The sequence below is a fragment of the Ambystoma mexicanum genome, chromosome 6q, assembly GCF_040938575.1.
Source record: "Ambystoma mexicanum isolate Mex_15411 chromosome 6q, UKY_AmexF1_1, whole genome shotgun sequence".
Lineage (NCBI taxonomy): Eukaryota > Metazoa > Chordata > Amphibia > Caudata > Ambystomatidae > Ambystoma > Ambystoma mexicanum.
In genome coordinates this window covers 76,307,581-76,327,757 of record NC_090937.1, presented here as the reverse complement: position 1 = coordinate 76,327,757, position 20,177 = coordinate 76,307,581, and the positions used below count along the sequence as shown (strand labels likewise).

Sequence of the window (20,177 nt, the reverse complement as noted above, 5' to 3'; positions counted from 1 at the left end):
CCGAAGCAGCTCAAGCTGTACAATACATGTCAAAGATGAGGAATATGTTGGAGCAACATCCAGTTGAAAGAACGTTACCTGGGGTAAGTAACTTGTTCTTCTGTACCAAAGGGAATAAGGGCAATAAATTGTTATCTGCTAAACTGCGGAAAATGAACATGCATAAATACATACAGGTGTTATGGGACAGGGAGGGGCATCTAGAATTCTCGGAGATTGGAAAACTGTGTATAGTGGAAGAATTTTATTCTGCTAATTTTTCAGCACACCAAGGGGATCCATACTTAAGACAAGATTTTTTTTCTCCAATTCCAGCTCCCTTAAATTTGTCAAGAACTGCTGTATCTTCTAGAAGCGCCCATATCCGCCCAAGAAATCATCCAAGCAATTCACTCCCTTCCGTTAGCCAAAGCGCAAGGTCCGAATGGTTTCTTTTATAAATACCACAAAAACGTTGCCAACACTTTAGCGCCACATCTAACCAAATTGTTAAATTCTTTCCTAATCTCTGTGTCAGTGACGAAAGCCATGGCAGAATTGGTCACTACCCTAATCCTGAAAACTGGGAAGGATCGTCAGGATTGTTCCTCTTACCGCCCAATATCCCTCCTGAATACCAATGCCAAACTATTTAGAAAATGTTATCGCTATCCGATTGGGCAAGGTTCTCCCGGGCATAGTTACTAGAGACCAAACAAGCTTTATAAAAAAAACAGGTCGGCAAATGATAACATCAGGCGGGTGATGGAGCTTGTGGCACAAGCCCCTTAAATCCCAGAGAGCCAGAGAGACTTGCCCTATAATCTTTGGATGCTCACTGAGCGTTTGATTGCACGTAAAACGTTTTCATCCGGCATATGGGTTTGAGCCCCGATTCTCCCAACTAGTGCTAGCGAACTTCCAGATCCCGGCCACCCGGCTTCAGATAAACTCTCTCTGGTCTTCTTTGCCTCCCTTTGACAGAGGAACCAAACAGGGCTGCCCCCTATCCCCTCTGGTTTTTGCCTTAGCTATGGAGCAAAGACCTATTACAGCGCTGTCAAGATGACAATGCTTCCAAAATGACACTATATTTTTCAGGCCTTACCTATCCTAATACTGGAACGTGAGTTGCTGGAACTGTAGAATCCAGTGGGGCAGTTCATCTGGCAGCGTAGACACGCTTCAATCCCTTGCAAACTTCTCATTGTGTCCAGGGGTCTAGGAGGGCTCGGAGTCCTGTCAATTCCGAGATACTTAGAGCTTCTCAGATTGCCCCAATGCTAGACTGGTAGAAGGTTCATCCAAATGGAAAGACATAGAACAGGCCACTTCCCCTTTTCCTTTGGGTCACCTGCCCTTCCTTCATAAATAGGCGAGACATCCATATGGCAGTCTAGTAGTGACCACTCCGCAAAATTGGTACAAGGCATGCGCACAACAGGGTTTTCAGATCAGAATTGGGTCCCGATCGTCCAAAACCCTGCTTTCTCACCAGGCATGCACAATAATGCGTTCAAGCAGTGGGGCTTTGGGGAGATACTACAGTTTAGGGACCTATGAAGGTCCACTTACATTCATTGAATGTAAAGAGAGGTTTAGGCTGTTAAGAGACGGAGCGCTTCCGCTATATGCAGGTATGCCACTGGGTTTCCAATAATGGGGTCAATCTACTGGGCTGTCGCCCTCCTACGGGTATAGAACAGCGGGTACTTGAAGGGCTGAGTTCACATAGAGTCTCAACGTGTTACTGTTTACTTGTGAGTGTTTCTCGTGGGGGTGCGGTTGGGGAGGGCAGCAATCACATATACGCTGTGCTGGGAAAGGGAGCTGGGTATGGAAATCCCAGAGGAGTCATGGCTGAAATCTGGTGCCAGGCGCATAAGAGCTCTCGATGCCCTCTCATTAAGGCCAGGTGCCCTCAAATTATGTTTTAGGTGGCACTTATCCCCTCAGCATTTGCATGCGATTTTCCCTGACTACACTGACCGCATGGCTGTGGACAACTAGGAGACTTATCCTACGTGTGGTGTTACTGCCCATTCATACAGACATATTGGCAGGAGATACAATCTAAAATTAAGGGGCTCACAGGCAGCTTGCTACCCATGTGCCCCCCAACCCTCCTATTTGGGGATGTCCCTGAAGATGGCACACTTCCAATGACAGGCCCCAAAGCAGACTTGTTCTCTCAGTTGCTGATGGCTGAACGGATCACCCGTGAAAGATTCTGGAAGGCACCCAAAAGTCTGTGCATTTCTTACTGCTGGGTAAAGGTGTGGGAAATCATACAGATGGAAAAAATGATGGCGCTCCTTGCAGGCCGGATTCTGAAATTTCTCTCGGACCTGGCAGCCTTTTCTTGAGTATGTTTGTGATAGGGAACATATGCTCTTTCAACCTCTGTTACTGAAGCACCTAGCTTTGCAATAATCAAATTGATGTTAACCACAAGAACTAGCAGAGTACGTGAAACAATGGTACTGCTCCTAATCGTGTGACATTCTCTCTTTTTTTTGGTTTTGGTTTGTTTGTGTTCTTGTTGTGGACTTTGTTTATTCGATATTCTTACGAAATGAAATTTCAATGTTTTTTTTGTCATTGATCGTACCTTTTGCCATGTCTTGTAATGTATTCATCAGCATTTCAATCAAAATATATGTTAGAAAACAATGGTTTGTATCATCTATAAAGCCATTAAGCTGGGAAAAGCTTTGTATGTAGCTGAAAGTTTCACATCTCTGCTTGTACTTGCACAAAATTAATATTTGAAGGCTGAAGATCTTGCAAGCTGAAAGGGGAAAGACCCGGAAACATGGCTTTAGATAAAACACCCCTATTTTGTGGGTCTCTTTGCTCGTATCTATTCCTTTAATCTTTTAGGAAGTAATTGAAAACCTTCCTGTTTGTTGTCAGAAATTATCTCTGGTTATGGAACATTTTATGTCCGCTTGTGGATAACTTATTCTGCAATTATTTTTATAACTAGAATGTGTTCATAATTTCAAAAACACATATTTTTTTCAGTATTGTTTATGTTGGTGAAACATGTAGTGTTGATTCCTTTTGAGAGTTTGCATTTTTGTTTGGCTCTTCATTACCCTTTTAGGTTCGGTCTGCACATATAAACCTTCTAAATAAATGATGCAGTCATTTTCCTGTTATAAGAGCCTTTTAGAGAGTTCTGGCAAATCATGTGCTTGATCGTAGAGTAATGCTTAAACCTCCACCATCCTCTGCTCTATTATAACCGTATTACAAGCTCTGATGGATTTAGTTAGGTTTGGTGTACTGTTTTCTAGATCTTCCTTCAATTCGGACATCCATGCAGTGTCATCCTTAGAGGCAGGTGCTGAATAGTCTCCGAGAGTAATGCAATATCGCAATAAGCTGTGCTGATAAACAGCAATGGCCTGGTCTCTTGCTTCGTCCCCTAGGAGTTTGCAGCATGTCGTTAATAATGTTATCCATTGGCTTCTTACCTTATTTTTTGCTTTCTATTTTTCGAGGTCCTGTACTTAACACTGGGTCTCTGCAAAGGTGAGAAGCAGGTGTTTAGTGCACCAGCAGTGCCATAATCAGTGAGCAGTGTTCTTATGCTTTAAGGAGCCCCTGGTCCTACTGCACCTTGGTGCTCAAGCCCAGATCTTTCTCCAAAATCTGTAGGCCAAGCAAAGCATCTTCTTACTCAGTTATGTCATCATCAAACCTACCCTCACTCTTGCTGGCTCAGAATCTTCAGAATCTTTTAACAGATTGTCGAAGGACTCTTCCTATGGAGACCAACAATCCAGTGGTAGCTTCCATCTGGATGCACATGTCTGTTGAAGATGACAGAGTTAGGCTAGGTCCAGTGATTAAAATGTTGTGGGCAAGCAAGGTGACAAGTAGGACTCACCACATCTTACCACAGTGAGCATCTTGTGGACAGGGCAGACCACAGAGCCTCATTCCATTGTGAAGTTGCTCCCTCCCCAGCCCACGCCCAAGCTCTACCTCACCTTGAGGATGGACTAGCAGCAGTCTGACCAGCCCCCATCATTCAAAGATTTCAAATGTCCCAGTTGTGCCTCACTTTATCGTCAGATATGTTCAGGAAAAAGTGTTGGACGCAGCCGGGCATTCTCCCCAGTGCTCTCTTTTCTCAAATCTGCTACTACTAGAGGTGCATGTTTCATAACCCTTTGGACATCACCCAGTGGCAATGGGACTCTTACAGTGCAGGATGCATGTTTGATGTTTCAGGAACAGGGCATGGAGCAAAATGACTGCCTATTGTTGTGAGCGCCCCTGGGACTTGTCTGAGTTATGCATTTGTGGACCAAACCCACCACACCCCTTTTTTCTCCACGTTTGAGGCTAGAAATGTATAGGTGGCAGTAGATGTTCATATCACTGCTGTCTCACTTCAATAAACCTGCGCAGATAGGTAAAAAACAACCTTTTAATACATGTGTAACTCGATATGCACTTATTAAATGCATGAAAACAACCCCTCCAGCTTCCTGATTTTTACTGTTGTGCACAGGTGGGTTAAAAGTGCAACTGAATGTGTGCATCTATGATCCCCTTTGTAAATTGTACACATTTTTTTCAGCAGCTGTAGGGGATCCACAAGCGCATAACAAGCAACCCAAAAGAAATTGAGCTGCCTTTCTTTTTTACTAGCTGCCATTGCCTTTGCAATGTATTCTTAGGAATTCTCCCAAGCATATGATGATCATGGATTGAGGATGTAAGTAAGAAAGTGCAACTCACTTAAGGGACATATCCAATTTTAGTTATTCACCCTCTACTTTCTCCATAAAAGCAATACCACTGTGTCTACACTTCTCTACTTACTTCTACTTACTAATGTATGTCATGACAGTACACGACGGCATATGTCAGGACAATCAAAATACAAACTAAACCCCCTTTCATCTATATTTCTGCAGCTTGTGTGAAGACTCAAGAAGAGTGTAAATTTGTATCTGTGAACGGATTACCAGCCGTGTGCAGAAGCCTTAATCAGCCAAGGTTTTCCATGGGTAAAATGCTGTTGGAACCATTACAAGAAAAAGGAATACATTTTGTGCACCTAAATACCATGGTATGTATTATTTTTCATGTTCGGGAATACTTTGCCACCTCTTACACCAGCTAACTAAATCACTTTGCTAAAATTATACACTCAGCATCTCTGTCTTATTAAGTGAATTCACAAGCAATAGAATGGCAGCAAATAATTGCTGACTATAGCATTTCTGTTTATTCGCCCATATATGGGGAAAAGGGGAAGGATAGAGATAAGTGAGGGGAGGGAGGCACAAGGTGCCACCTTCAACTGTCATTTCTTTTTTTTAATGAAAGCTCCAACTACATTTTTACCACCTGTATTTTACGGCCAATATATTCACATAGATCCATTGTATGCTTGTGCTTTGTGTGTCTGGTTTTGAGAAAGTTTTCAGCCTCCAGGGGTACACTGCAGCTCCGCCAGCTTCATTGGGGCCAATGCCTCTGCATGTGAGATCTTAGGGGATAGGTATGGAGCCAGCTGAATTCCTTGACATACGGTTTATTTTTCTGCAGTGTGATAAATCCAGGGAATTCATCTGCACTCCCCAAGGGACAGGCATTTCCAAGATAGGGATATTTGTTACTCTTGTTCAATAGGCTTTATTCAATGTACGAGTCATGTGCATCAGTGGTTGACTTGTCATCTCACCCCTTTCAGACATCATCCGTGTCTGAGCTGAGAGAGTGAAGAACAAACCTTCCCCTTTCTTGGGTCAGACATAAAGAGACGTTCTGTGCTTGAAAAGGGAGAATGAGTCACCTGTGGAGCGATAGAGGCAAAGAGACCTCCTCCTCATAGGTGGGTTCAGAGGAGGCAGACCGACTCCAGCCTGGCAAACAAACTCGCAGTCAAGCCTGCCGAACAATGAAACGCTGGCCGACGAAAACCCAACAAAGTCTCTAATGGAGAGACCGGCAGTGGATCGAGGGTTGAGAGCTACTGAGTCGCTAGGGGGCTGAGAGAGAGGGGCACCACTGCTAACGACAACAACGAGAGAAAACCAGAGGAGCCAGTGGTGCTTCCCGTCTTCCTGAGGAGGATTGCAACAAAGTAAAAGGTATACTGTGGCTGCGGGAGACGTCGGAGGAGAAGGCCAAGAATACCCCAAGGCGAGGTGCCAGAAAACGTACCCCAGAGTTGGTTAGAGCGAGCATACCCCAAGTTGGGGCAAGAGAAGCCTTTGCTGAAGATGTATTATAAGAAGCCATACCCTAAGGTATGGTGCCAGAGAACATACCCCAAGGTGGGGTGGGGTGGGAGCGAGCAACCCAGGGTTGGGGGCAAAAGGAGACCTAGTCCAAGGTGGGCTACAAGAAACTACCTCACAGCCGGGTGTACGAAACCAAGTCCCTTTGAGGGGTGAGAGCAAGCAAACCCCAAGCTGGGGCACAAGCAGCCACCAGAGTCCAAGCTGGGCTGAGAAACCCAAAACTCCAGCAATGGATACAAATCATTGGAGAGCCTCGAACAGAATTCCTAGGTGGAATCCAGGGAAAACACCTGGTGTGGACTAATGAATCCCGGAAGCAAACCAGGCTGGTTCATAAACCAAAAATGGAGACAAACTACTTGATGAATAGTTCGGAAGAAAAGACTGCAGAGACTATGATACAACACCCAAAGAGGGGGACAATGAGAAGAAAGACTTATTATACTCACAATCTCTGAAAAGGGCAAGGAGCCCCATTGTTCCTGTGATAAGGTGATTTCACGGCAGGGTCAGAAGACATTCACCATTATAATGTTTTGGGGAGGGGAGGAAACCTTGTTGTGTTTTGTAGGATATAAGTTTCGTTGTGTTGTAAAAGTTGGAGCAGAAATCACACTAGAATGCGTTTTCTGGACAACAGACTCAATTACATTTGTTTCAAGCACCCTTTTAAAATTCTTATCTTTAGGTTAGAGCTCAACACATCAGAATAGATTAGGGTTTAAAATACTTACCAATAAAGAGCCCTTGAAACAAAATGCTAAAGTGTCTGTCTCCTGATTCTGATTTACCACAGCACACTCAGAAACCTGATTGCAAAGCCATATTTTCTAGCTAAATTTGCCCTTTGTCATGTCTCCCCCAAAGGCGTCTGGTTCCAAACCTTGCACAGACTGAGGTAAGTCTATGTGCCTCATGACGAGTTGGGTGGTAGCCCTCAAATGCGGTGTTAACGCTATTCCCGCCGCATTTAGGGGCTGGCCCTATTATGGGTTGAGCGGCAAGTTGGAGTTTTATCTCCAGCCAAAAGCTGGAGGTAAAAATGCCCACTTTTCAGCGCAATTACCGCGGGCGGTAATAGCGCCCTACAACCCCAAACCCCATTGAGTCCTATAGACCCCATGCGCTGCTCGTGATCCAGCGCTAATATCGCCGGACCGAGTAGTGCTAACGCTATTTGCGCTGACGGTATTACCACGTGATGAGGCCCTATATCTGCATTGACCCACACAAGCGGTGTGTCTGGTTCTTTGGTCCCGATTATGATCCTGAATTATGTGGTTTCTATAAGAGGATGCATCCTAAGTCTGTTAGCTAACAGTCACAAAGGTGTTCCATGCTTTTTATAAGAAGGAGACAACACCATTCTAGCTTCTGGCTTCATTGGAGCTTTCAGCCTCCAGGAAGTAGTCTCAGCCTGCTGTTAAAGCAAAGTGGCAGGAGAGGTTCTTGAAACCCAAATCAGAAATTAAGTATAATAATAAGAAACAGCTCAGGAGATCCTGCTTGCTTCTTCAGAGTGTCTGACTCTGCAAAATTACTGATTCACTGGTACCCCAGTCCACTGCCTTCCTAATTCAGTGCAGTTGAAAGAATTCAAACAGAAAATGTGAAAAATGTTCACCAAAGCCCTAGCAGCTTTCACTCCAGTGGTGAAGCAAGGGACTGTTGTCTCCTATGGCTAGTACAGGGCGTCCATTAGGCCCCTCTGCCACAAGTATTTGGGCTAGGTGCAAGTATTTAATGTGTGCATCACTTCCCTCCTGTGCACAGTTGCCTTTCGATGTGGTATTGAGTGCTTCACCACCACCCCATGCCAGTCCTTTGGAACAGCTGGAGAGCCTGCAGTTTGCCTTGACCTACAGGTCAGGTTACCTGTCCACATTTTAGCTTAGTTTCCTTTTATTGTTTGCAAAGTGCTGCAGTAGGCCGTAGGCATTGGGATGCTAGAAGCTCTTCGATGAGGAAGGTCTCTCTGTCCCTTTTGGACTTTAATCCATTGGTGAGATTGAGGTAGGAGAGTTCCAAGGATAACTTTGTAAGCAGGATGTCGGATTGGTCGATTTGACTTCTGACCTTCAGTGTGCCAGTGGCCTAGGGACTTCGTAAAAAAGAGTTTATGCAGGCTAATCTTTATAGACTGGTCCATGTGCCTTTCCAAAGGAATTTCACTAAGGCATTTGAGGGCCTAGAGACCTCTGAACTCTGTCTCCAAAGTCCAACATGACTTTACATACATCCTGGGTTAGGGCCCAATTCATCCGTTTCAAAACAGGCATGTCTTTCTTACTGAAGCCTGCCTTAGCTCACCTGGGAACTAGACTGTACCAATAGGTTCTGCCCAGCCCCTTCTGATTGATTCAGTGCCCCCTCCAACCTACTCCTTATAGCCTGGTGATTCAGGCTTTCACTGTGGGAGCAAAGGTCACAACATTTCCCACATTGATCCCAAGCTGGTAGTATAAAAAAGTGGACACCCTAGGCCGTAAAGAGTTTGCCTTGGGCAGCCTACCATCGAGGACAGTTAACACCTCTTGCACCATTGCCAGATATCCCCACACTGTTGTTGAAATCCTACACCCAGAAATGATGGTTGGCTTTACCAAGATGATGAATTACAGCAACAAGTTCACCAAGCAGATGTTGCAGGCTTATATATATCACAGACTGTGTGGCTTGTTTGATGGTCTTTGGGGCTGTGCACAGGAGGTACTCCTGGATGCACACCTTTGGGGTTTGCACCTGGTGTGCCGTCTAATCCCCTTGACATTCCCTTTGACGGGCCAATCTTTATAGTTCTAAAGCAGATGAATCCCTTGAGAAGTTAACAGCATCGACCGCTACCGCCAAATCACATGGGTTCGCAGTCCTGCAGCCACCAACATCTTTCGCAGGCGGTGTCCTTTTCATTGCTTCATCTCCATTGCCCACAGGCGACACATTCTTTATGTCAAGTAGCAATAGGAGCTCACTCCTACCATGGTAAAATGGCGAGGCATGTCAGAGGCAACATTCTGCCTTTTGGATCCACTCTACCCCTGTCCAAAATGCACTTAATTTGCTCTTCAGTTTTCCTTTCCTCCTGGTGTAGGCAGGCTCTCTGTTTCTTTTGTAATGGATGAACATCACCTGTGGTGACTTCCCCCTCCAGGTTGTTCCCCAGGGCTGCTGCCTTCCTTAAACCTACTGACCTCAGGACAAGCCCGCTGACATGATCTGCCCTACGCAGATGCCCTGCTGGAGCACATTTCACATCTCCTCTGGAAGGCCACAACACAAGTTAGCCTAGCTTTGGAGAGGGGGGTGGTTTGCCTGTTATTTTTCGATGCGAAAGGAAGAAACATGGGTCTGCAAACCATCCTCAGTCTGAGCTGATAAATTTGTACTGGCGCAAAGTGAAATTCAAAATGGTCCCCTTAGTCTAGATACTGCAGATACTGGACCGTCAGGACTAGCTGGTGTTCTTAAAAATGTAAGATGCCTACTTTCTGCCGATCTGTCCAGAGCACAGGAAGTACCAGTGGTACAATACCCACATCAATGTGCTGCACTTTGGCCTGTCATCGGCTCTGTTAGGAAGAATTCTCTTATAAGGCTAATTTCCCAAACCTAGTGAGTCCCCCAGCAGCTTTGCTGGATTTTTGGTGTTTGTTTTTTTTTTCCTACTAAGGGTGAGACTCTTTTACGCCCACTCTAAGGCATGATTTGAGGGATGTCTTTGACGTGTTATGTGCTTGTGGGCTATGGGGTTTCTTTTTACTCCATAGGGTATCATCTGTTTTTCTGTATGTGTGGTACACAGCACCCTCAGTGCAGTTCCACAGGGGTGTCACAGTGACCCCAAACAGAGACTCCATACCATGAGACTGACTACTGTCTCCCAGGGCATGTAAAGTCACCATTGGCTTTACTAGTCCAAAATTGTGAACAGAACCAGTACAAACCATCATACTTTGGAAGTACTGGTAAGGGGTAATTCGATTGCCCCTGGGTCTGTTTTCGAGGGGGCACTGTCCCGTCCCCCCTCGTCGAGTTTCTGGCTGGTGGCAGTGGTTATCACGCAAAATATTCCACCAGAATATTCTCTATGGGATTTTCCCATTTATTTTAAACGCACCACTTTTTGGTGCAATGTTAAAGATACCGCCGGTTTATTTATTTAATATTAAATCACCGGTTGGGTCTTTTTGCCAGAACTCAATTCTAAAATAGCATTTGTGTTCGTCTCTGTAACTCTGACCAAGGTCGAGCCCTTTGTTCCACTTTTTGGCGGCTTCTCCACAGAAGCCCTCCAAATGCTGCCACTCTGTCTGGGTTCCACAGGAGGGGTCGAGGGGGGAATTGGTACCCTGGACTGCGTTGCCTCGGCAACCCAAGTCGCACTCTACTCTGATTGGCCCAGTGGTGAGCCGCCCGGCTCACCACTTAGCATGTGTGATTGACAACTAGGCTGATGAATGGTGGTTTTTCTGCATAAAAGCAGGGCCTTTGGGACTGGAACTTAAGAAGTCGCCACAGGACCTAAGAATCCGAACAGGGAAGAAGCTGAGCCATCTGCAACGACGACACCACCGGTGGAGCCCTGCTGCAACAAACTCACCACTTTCCCAACGACAGGAGAAGATCTTCTGCTGGACCAACCAGTTTGCCTCTTTTCGCTTCCAAAGATGTCTCTTGGTCGAATCGCCCGTGCCAAGCACCCCAGCTGCCGGATAGCCAAGCTCACCACTTTTGACCGCAAATAAAAGGACCACACCTTTTAATCGGGAACTCCGCGGCTGGTTTCATCCCTGTGCAGTGCAACGACTCCAAGTTTCCTCCTCAACGAGATCTTCTCTTCCCCTGGTCGGAAACACAAACTTCAACCACAGCCAGGAACAACTGCCTACGCTGGAGCTTCCTTTCTCTTCAAGGTACTCTGTCCTGCCTGACCTCCCTTTCTACAGATTGCTAAAGGTGACCCTTAAATCCTTGGCTTCTAAACTGGGTTGGCTCCAGGCCTTCTAACTATATCTTTTGAATCACCCCAACCTTTTTTGAATACACTGCAAAGACTTTTAGTGCACTTTAACCGTGTGATCCTGGGCACATTTCACTTTGCTCCATTTAAAGTGGGCCTGGCCTATGAACTTTGGCTCTACAGTATAACCTGCCTTTCTTCCCTTGCTCTGAACTCTTGAAAGTGCTGGGAACTGTTCGATATCTATGCTCTGCCTTTTTCTTTCCCTTTTTAACTACATTATCAGAGTGCCATCTTGGTTAAGCGCTCACATCTGTTCTCACAAATAGTAGTGTTTAACCTGGACTTGTTTGATAATCATTTAGGGAGGTGTGTATACTTTACATGACTGTGTTTTAACTTACTTTTTATTGAGAGTGCCAGTATATGCCTTTAAAGTGTGTTTTGAATAAATATTTATATACTTTTTATACAAAGCTCTGGTCAGTGGTTGTTTGCTCTACTGTGTTTTGGCCCTATTGTGTATACTCTGCATACTGCCCTACTCTTCTTGAGAGAAGTCTGACTGCTCAGCCACAGCTACCAGTTAAATCTGGGTGGTGCAGACTGCTACCAATTGGGTTTACTGCTTACTCCTGTAGTCTTAATCTGTTTGCAATGTTCCCCAAGGGAACTGCACAGGATTCTGCCTAACAGGTTCCAAGGTTTCACCCAGCTGTTAGCTGTAGTAGTTGCGTGTTTAAGGGGTAAAAATAAATCACTGCTTCCCCTACCTGGATGAATGGCTCATTCGGGCTTGCACTCTGGAGTCAGTGTTGGCCCACATATACCCCAGTTATCACCTGCTGCACTTCTTGGGCAGTTCCCTCAATTTCAAATGTTGTGAGCCACTCTTTAACAGCTGCTCCTGTTCATTGGGAGGTTTGGGATGCAAACTCTGGGAGGGTCCTTTTTAACCTATGTTTTCACCCGTGATATTGTCCAGATGCTACAGCTTTTCGCCCTCATTTGTTTATAAATGCGTCCTCTATCCTTCTGGTGCCAGATGCTCGATTGCGCATGAGATCGCTACCCTGGCTGCTATTCTGTCAAAGGTTCAGACTCGAGCAACATGGCTTACTTTGTCATGAGATCGCTACCCTGGCTGCTATTCTGTCAAAGGTTCAGACTCGAGCAACATGGCTTACTTTGTCACTGATGCTTCGTGAGATGCACAGACGACTGGACTCAGAATATAAAGTTTCTATCTGGTTTATTTTTAAAAGGCAAAAGGCTCAACACAAGATCATTCAGCAACATCTCCTGCATGCATTCATACATACATACATACATACATACATACATACATACATACATACATACATACATACATACATACATGCATTAATCCCCTTCATCCCTCAAGCTGGGGGACAGTCCTTATGAGCTAACGAGATGGTGGCTTTCCTGAGTCCCATACCCACGTCGCTGCCTCACCTGTTGCTCTCCAGCACATCTTTGTTGCTTGGCAGTGTTCCTTCACTTCCTGCTACAGCACCTCCAGTGGCTGTAGGCATAACTTAAATGGGAGCCAGGAGTTCCCAGTAAAGCAGGTACATACCAAAGGCCCCTCTCCACCTTCAGTGTTGTGCCATTGGGTGTCTTTTCTAGTCACCTATCTGTTCCAAATGTAATACCAAAGGCTCCTCCCACCGCCTGGTCCTACCTAGGGCCGACCAGCCCTGCTGGAACCTCCCTATTCTTGCTGTCTTCGTCGCCTCCTGTCTGGGCTTACTACCCTCTATTATTTCTCTTAGCTCACCCGCATTTGGAGGATGTCACAAAATCTTGGACATATTGCCACCCCTCCAATACACCAGCAGACTTCAAAGTGCTCACCCTCCCGGGAAAGCTTTCACCAAGCCCTCCATTCTGTTGAGTTCAGCATGGTCTCCTGGAACGCGCCCGCCAAGCACCTGATTTCAGCTGCCCTGGAAAGTCAATAGATTGAGAGGTATGTGATGTTATCAACTGCTTCAGACTCGTACCACCACTTCCAAGTCTTCAACCCTTCTCCAATGTAATGTCATAGGGCCTCCTTACGGGTCTGGTGGTAACCCTGCTGGTGCAATCGTCGAGTTCCGCCGGACCCGTAAAAAGTTACTGACGCCTGACTTGCCAGTGCCACCAGCTCATTACGAGTCGGGCGGCCGGGAAGTCAGGCGCCGGTAAATGTGTTAATCCCCATTCCCATAGAGCCCCATAGGACTCTATGAAAGTTGCGACACGAAAGCACCGGCACCGTTACAAACAGTGTCGGTGCTTCCGTGATGGGTCTGCTTAACGTACCGCTGCACCCGGCAGTGTCGGACCTGTCGGACACAGCTGCTCCAGCAGGCAAACACGTAGTTTGCTGGTCCGGAAACAAGGGTGCCGGTGAGTTTACCGGCACCCTTCTTTCCATACCGGCAAACTTGTCATGAGGCCCATTGTTATTTTTATAGCACCTTTTCCCATTTGTATGGTCTCAAAGCGCTGTAGGGGAATGCCCTCAGGGGACCAAAGTCCAGGTATGGAAATTTGTCAGAAGTTTAGAATGCATGTTTGCATTTTAGCCAATACCAGGGTAGGTTGGGGTGGCCAAGTGCCTACTAGCTACCCATGTCAAGCTGGCATGTGGATGGGTGATGTGAGGTAGTCAGGATAAGCATGCAAGAGTTGGAGACTTATGCGTGTAGGATAGCTGCATTCTTATGGCTGAGGTGTTGTGCGATGTCTTAGAGTAGTGTATGATAGCAGATGCGTACGGGTGGGTGGCCGTGCCTTCGTCTGTCTTCTTTAAGCATGAGTCTGATACGTGCACATGTGTCCTGGCTGGTTTCGTGATATCGTAAAAAGGCATCTGAATTTAGAAGGGGAGCAAATTCAAAGCGTGGCTAAGTTCTAAGCAGTGGATATATTCAAAATGCGGCTGAATTAAACTCAGTGGATTTACTGAATAATGCAGCTTAATTGGGCAGTGGCTATTTTGATACATCTTGCTGAGTCATCACTAAAACCAAGCCTAAAGTCTCCCATGTGACCAGGAAAAATCAGCTGCTTCATGATCCTAACCCTGTGGGTGGTATCAGGCAGGAGGATCACATGGAAGGAGATGGCTGTCAGGCGGAAGTGTGACTCCATTAGTAGAGACACAGTTTCCATATTCCTTCGAAGATGATATTTCCCTAATCCACAAATGCATAACAGCATGCTGTCGATGTACAAATCCCTCCGATGAAACCACCCAAAGACCATTCTATGAAAAGTCATCTAATCAGAACCAGATGTGTACCTTGGGGATTCAGGAATTTAATAAACCATCCTCTATTTGTCATAATGGGCCTCATTACAATGTTGCGGGTAAAAAAAGACAATTACTGGCGTGCCGGAGCTACCGTTTCCGTGTAGCACTGCTGCCGGAATCTATGGTAGATTCCGAGTCAGCATGCACGCGCATTCCGAAATGCCGGTAACGGCCAATAAACCCCTGATATTGGCATCCTTGATGCCGCTGACCGACTCCGGCACCAACAATGCTGTAATTACCGGTACCAGTTATACCGGCACCGGAAACGGCATCGCGCCGGAACGGGAAATGCACCGGCGGCCATCTTTAAAATGCAATCCTCATTCTACAGGAGTCTAACAGGAAAACTGAGTAGATACCAACAAAGTAGACCATGTCACCTAGGCAAGGCACCATCCGTCGCCGAAAACCTTGTTTCAGCGAGGAGGAGCTCAACATGTTGGCCTACACTCTTGTGGAGCATGCAGATGTGGTGTTCTGCAATGATCTTCGGCGGCCAGCACAACTCAGGAAAAAGGCCATATGGGAGGAAGTGGCACACAAAGTCTCGCAGGTGGGGACAACACCCCGGACCGTCGGAGATTGTCGTATGAGGTGGAACGATCTACGTCTCCGTATCCGCAACCTCCTTGCTGCAGATCGCAGCCAGGAGCTGGCCACAGGAGGTGGCGCGCCATCCCCCATCAAACTCACATTGTGGGAGGAGACCTGCAGCACCGTACTCCACACGGAGAGCATCGAGGGAGTAAGAGATGTGGAGACGGGAGCAGCAACATCTGATGATGACGCTGAGTGTCCATTACCGTAATCCAAAAGTCATACCACACACCTTCATCCACAATACCAATGGTGAAGTCCAAATGCCAAGTAAGTTGCACCAGATCCCTGCTGCATTTGCACCCACCAAAAGCCTCCTTCCACACAAGTACAATGTAACTGCCACAAAGACAATCAACAAACCCCACTGACACACCCCACATGTCCCCTGCATTGCCGACACAAGTACCATCTGCATGCGCGCACACACACACACATCACTGTCCAACTGCTGCCGTCATCATAGTGCCACTACATGGCCAAAGCCACCACATGTCAAGATGCATACATCACCAGCACCAGATGCACACCTGTCACACCCGCCATGTCCATACACGCTGAGTAAACCTCAATGCATTAATGTACAGAATGGGAACACATCATTCTCCAGTATGGGGTCTGGCATGGATTCACATGCTCATGAATATTCCCCGTCGTCAGGCTGGGAATCCTCGGTAAAGAAAAAATCAGCATCAGTTTTGTTTCTGATCTGTCTTTCGCAGTAGTAACCAATCACTGATCTCTGCGTCATACTGACCACAGCCAATGACTGCCCTCTACCTAAGCCCCGCCTCTGGCAGCCATCTTCAGATTTTTACCGCTCGTTCAAGTGTTGGGAGTCCTCGTGCTTAGCTCTCAAGCTTTTACTGCGTGTTTCGTGCTTTTTCAGGTGAATTTTCACATTTTTTCGGTTAATCGAGCCTCAAGCTCCACCGTTTCTACTCCCGTTAACAACTACCCATAGCAGGATTTTCCTACGCCCCTCAAGGGTGAAGATTTCGTCGAATCAACTTCTTGGAGGATTCCAGAAGATTCGCGGCCTACTTGGCCCAAGATGCGAGTTCGTCGCCCGGACCCAAGCTGTTTCGCAGCTGCCCTGGGTGCGGGCTGCAGAATGTGTTTAAGGAAGACTAACATTCACGATGCCTCTACTGTCTTCATGGGGACAAGACTCATGTAGAGAAGGACTGCCAGTTCTGCAAGAACTTGTCGGAGCGGACCATGAGGGACCTTCAATCCCGTCTCGCCAGCTGGTTGGAGAAGGGCTCAACGGGTGAGAAGAAGAAGAAAGGGTCCGAGCGGGCTTCTAAGTCCTGTGCAGGCGCCCCGGCGACGGGGGCCCAACACCAGGCCAAGCGCTGCGAGTCAGCTAGCTCTGGGAGCCCCGAAAGGTCGGGCTCTTCGGTCGCCAGGCAGGGCGCACCTTCCCCGGCACCGTCAACCACGAGCCAGCGCTCCGGTTCGGGGAAGAGGAAGTCCGAGACCCCGGGTAAGCTTCGGGAGAAGCCCCGTCCGATCTCGGAAGAGGGGGAGCGAGGCGTCGCCCCTCCCCCGAAGGAGAAGACCCGGGACGCACCTAAGTTGGTGAAGGCCCCTACCCAGCAGGCAAAGGCCTCTATCGAGGCGATCTCTGCGACTCTGGCCAAGCCGGCAGAGACCCCGCCAGCGGAGACTGCCTTCCGGGACAAGAGTATCCCTGCCGCCAAGGAGGGAATCCTCTTTTCAGCCCATCGTCGTGGCCGCCATGATGGAAGAAGCGAGGGGGGGCACGGTAGCCTCCTCGAGCTCGGAGTCAGCCTCGGAGGAGGAACTGACCGAGGCCGTGAGGAACCTCGAAGTCCAATTTGAGAAGGTTCGATCCCGTAAGGAAGATCCTCGGGAGATAACCGAGGAAGACGACGATGGCGAGGAAGAGCAGCCTTCCCTTCCGTCGCAGCCGGAACCTAGGCCTCAGGATGGCTCGGCGGCCATTTTGTCTGCGATCCAGTCCTTATGCTCTGAGATAAGGTCGAGATTCCCACGGCCCAGGCCGGAGGACCCACAACCAGGCCCGTCGGGAAGTCCTCAGAACAAACGACGGAGGACCCAACGCTCTCCTCCACTCGCCCCCGTAAGGCCTACAGTTCCCTCCTCATCCTCCCACGAGTCGGGAGATGACGGTGCGTTGGGCTCGACGACGGGTTCTGAGGGCGACGACGACGGAACGGGTCTCCCGTCGCACGGGCCTCGCCGCCCGACGAGATCGGCTCATTCCACACCATGATCGCCAGGGCATCCGAATTGTTCCAGCTCTGCCCGGAGGAGCAGAAAAAGGAAGGTTTCCTCTATCAGCGCCGGGAGGCCAAGAGGAAGACTGTCATTGCGGTGCCTCTAATCGATGACATCTGGGAGGAGGGCCTGTCGGTTCTCAAAAACCCCTCCATGGCACCAGCCAAACGGGACCGGTACGAGAAGAAGTACCGGGTCCCCGAAACCGCTCCCCTGTGCCTCAGGGCCCAGCCAACGCCAGACTCGGTCGTCTCGGCGGCGGCGAAGAAGAAAGCGGCGGGGTCAGGAGCCTCGACGTCGAATTCCCTGCCGGACGGCGAGGGAAAGAAGTTGGATGCCATGGGGCGGCGGGTCATTTCGTCGGCCCTGGTGATCGTGGCACGTTACGACAGGGAGCTCTGTTTTAAGCTGGCCCCCATATTGGACTTCCTGCCGGACGACAAGAGGTCCGAGGCCCTGGAAATACTGCAAGAGGGCGAGGTGGCGTCGGACCACGCCATAACGGTGGCAACCGATATTGCCGATACCGGGTTCCGCCAGCTGGGCAACGGTGTTTGCCTACGACAACGGGGTTGGCTCCGGGCTACCGACTTCCGTCAGGACGTCCAGACCAGGGTGTTGGACATGCCGTTCGACGGCAGCAACTTGTTCGGGAAGGCGGTGGACGAATCCTTCCAAGCCATAAAAACGGACACCGAGAAGGCCCGCGCCCTAGGAGCCCTTCAGCAACGACGGCCCTTTCGGAGCTCCGGAGGCAGACAAGGTGCCTCCAAGGGATCCAGCGGTGGCTCGTCGTCCTACCGCCAGGCGGCACGCTCCTCGTCTCAGGAGGCCTACAGCGGTCGCGGCAAGCAGGGAGCGCCTCGCCGCCGTCGGAAAGGTGGCCAGGGCGGCAAGGCCACCACCTCCAAGCAGGACTGAAGCCCCCTCCGAAGCACCCCGGTGGGAGGCCGGCTGACGAATTTCGTCGGCGTGTGGAAGTCCATCTCCACCGACCGTTGGGTGCTGGATACCCTGGCAAGAGGACACTCTATCGAATTCCTGAAGAAGTGCCCTCACGTTCCACCTGTGGCCAGGAAGGAAAATCACGTCCCGCAACTGCTGTTGGAAGTACGGGCGATGCTCAGGAAAGGCGCCATCGAGCTTGTCCACAAGAGGCTCCTGGGTGTACTCAAGGAACTCAAGGTACTTCCTCGTCAGGAAGAAGACGAGCGGCTGGCGCCCCATCCTGGACCTTCGTCATTTGAACAAATACATCATATCACAAAAGTTCAGGATGGTCACTCTCCAGCACGTACTGGGACAGCTGGAGGAAGGCGACTTTCTATCGTCGTTGGACCTGGAGGATGCATACTTCCACGTTCCCATCCTCAAAAGTCACCTTCCTCAGGGACGCCACTACCAATTCAGAGCACTGCTGTTCGGATTTAAGTCGGCCCCCAGGGTCTTTACCAAGTGCCTAGCACCAGTGGCGGCGCGGCTGCGCCTGAAGGGAATTCATGTCTACCCCTACCTGGACGACTGGCTCATCCGCTCAAGGACGAGGGAACTCGCCGTCGAACACACTGCGAGGACCGTCCAGCTACTCACAGATCTGGGATTCGCCATAAACTATCCAAAGTACCACCTGGTGCCGTCGGAGGTGGCCCTGTTTCTGGGAGCGAAGACCTTTCTAGGCAAAGTGCAGTGCCTTCTAGCCATGGACGTGGCCAGGGTGAGGTCCATCAAGTCCCTTCTGGGGATGATGTCCTCTTGCATCTACCTGGTGCGCCTCTGCAGACTACGGATGCGCCCTCTTCAAGAATTTCTCGACGCCCGTTCGATGCAGGCAACGGGCACCTTCGAAGACAGGGTCCCACTCAAGAAGGTGTTCCGGCGGGTGATTCAGTGGTGGGGCGTTCGAGCGCACCTCACAGCGGGCAAGGACTTTCAGACGCCGGCGTACCAGGAGACGGTGACGACGAACGCCTCCCTGGAAGGTTGGGGCGCCCACACCGGAGATCTCCACGCAAGAGGCCTCTGGCTCCCGGAGGAGAGGCTCCTGCATATCAACGTCCTAGAACTCCGAGCCGTGTTCTGGGCTCTCAAATCGTTCCTCCCGTTGCTCAAGGGCAAGGTGGTGCGGATCTTCACGGACAACACCATGACAATGTTTTACATACGGAAGCAGGCAGGCACCAGATCCCCAGCCCTATCCAAGGAGGCACAGGATCTGTGGCATTGGGCGGTCGCCCAGGGGATGTTCCTGGTTCCCTTCTACCTGCCAGGAGAAAGCAACACCATCGCCGACTCGCTCAGCAGGGGGCTGCACGTGTGTCACGAGTGGGAACTGCGCCAGGATCAGGTGGATCAACTCTTCCGAGGATGGGGCAAACCCCGAATCGACCTGTTCGCAACAGCGACGAACTCGAAGTGCAAGCGGTTCGCCAGCAGGTTTCCCCAGCCGAGAAGCATGGGCGATGCGTTCTCGTTCCCCTGGGACGGCCTATACCTGTATGCGTTCCCTCCGTTGCCGATGCTGCTTCGACTCATCAGCCAACTCAAGAGGTCCCGGTGCAGGATGATCCTTGTCGCACCGGCGTGGCCGAGGCAGATCTGGTTCCCGGACCTTCTGGACTTGTCAACGTCCCCTCCCATCAAGCTGTCGGCGGACGCGGACCTTCTCTCCAGAGAAGGAGGCGCCATCTTCCACCACGACCCGGCGTCGCTGAACCTGCAGGCTTGGCTCCTGCAGCGCTACAGTTTGGAGGCTACGATATACCGGCCGATTGCA

The 20,177-nt window shown here is 49.2% G+C and overlaps 1 protein-coding gene across 4 annotated transcripts in view; it reads left to right on the top strand.

Annotated features, from left to right (window-relative positions):
• The window catches only part of CENPC (centromere protein C), a 1,963,500-nt gene that overhangs the window by 1,792,250 nt on the left and 151,073 nt on the right, over positions 1-20,177 (top strand). For all 4 annotated transcript variants that reach the window (XM_069630493.1, XM_069630492.1, XM_069630490.1 and 1 more), the window contains one exon: positions 4,917-5,071. In XM_069630493.1, the coding sequence (XP_069486594.1) occupies positions 4,917-5,071 (155 nt within the window). The remainder of the gene's footprint in view (positions 1-4,916; positions 5,072-20,177) is intronic.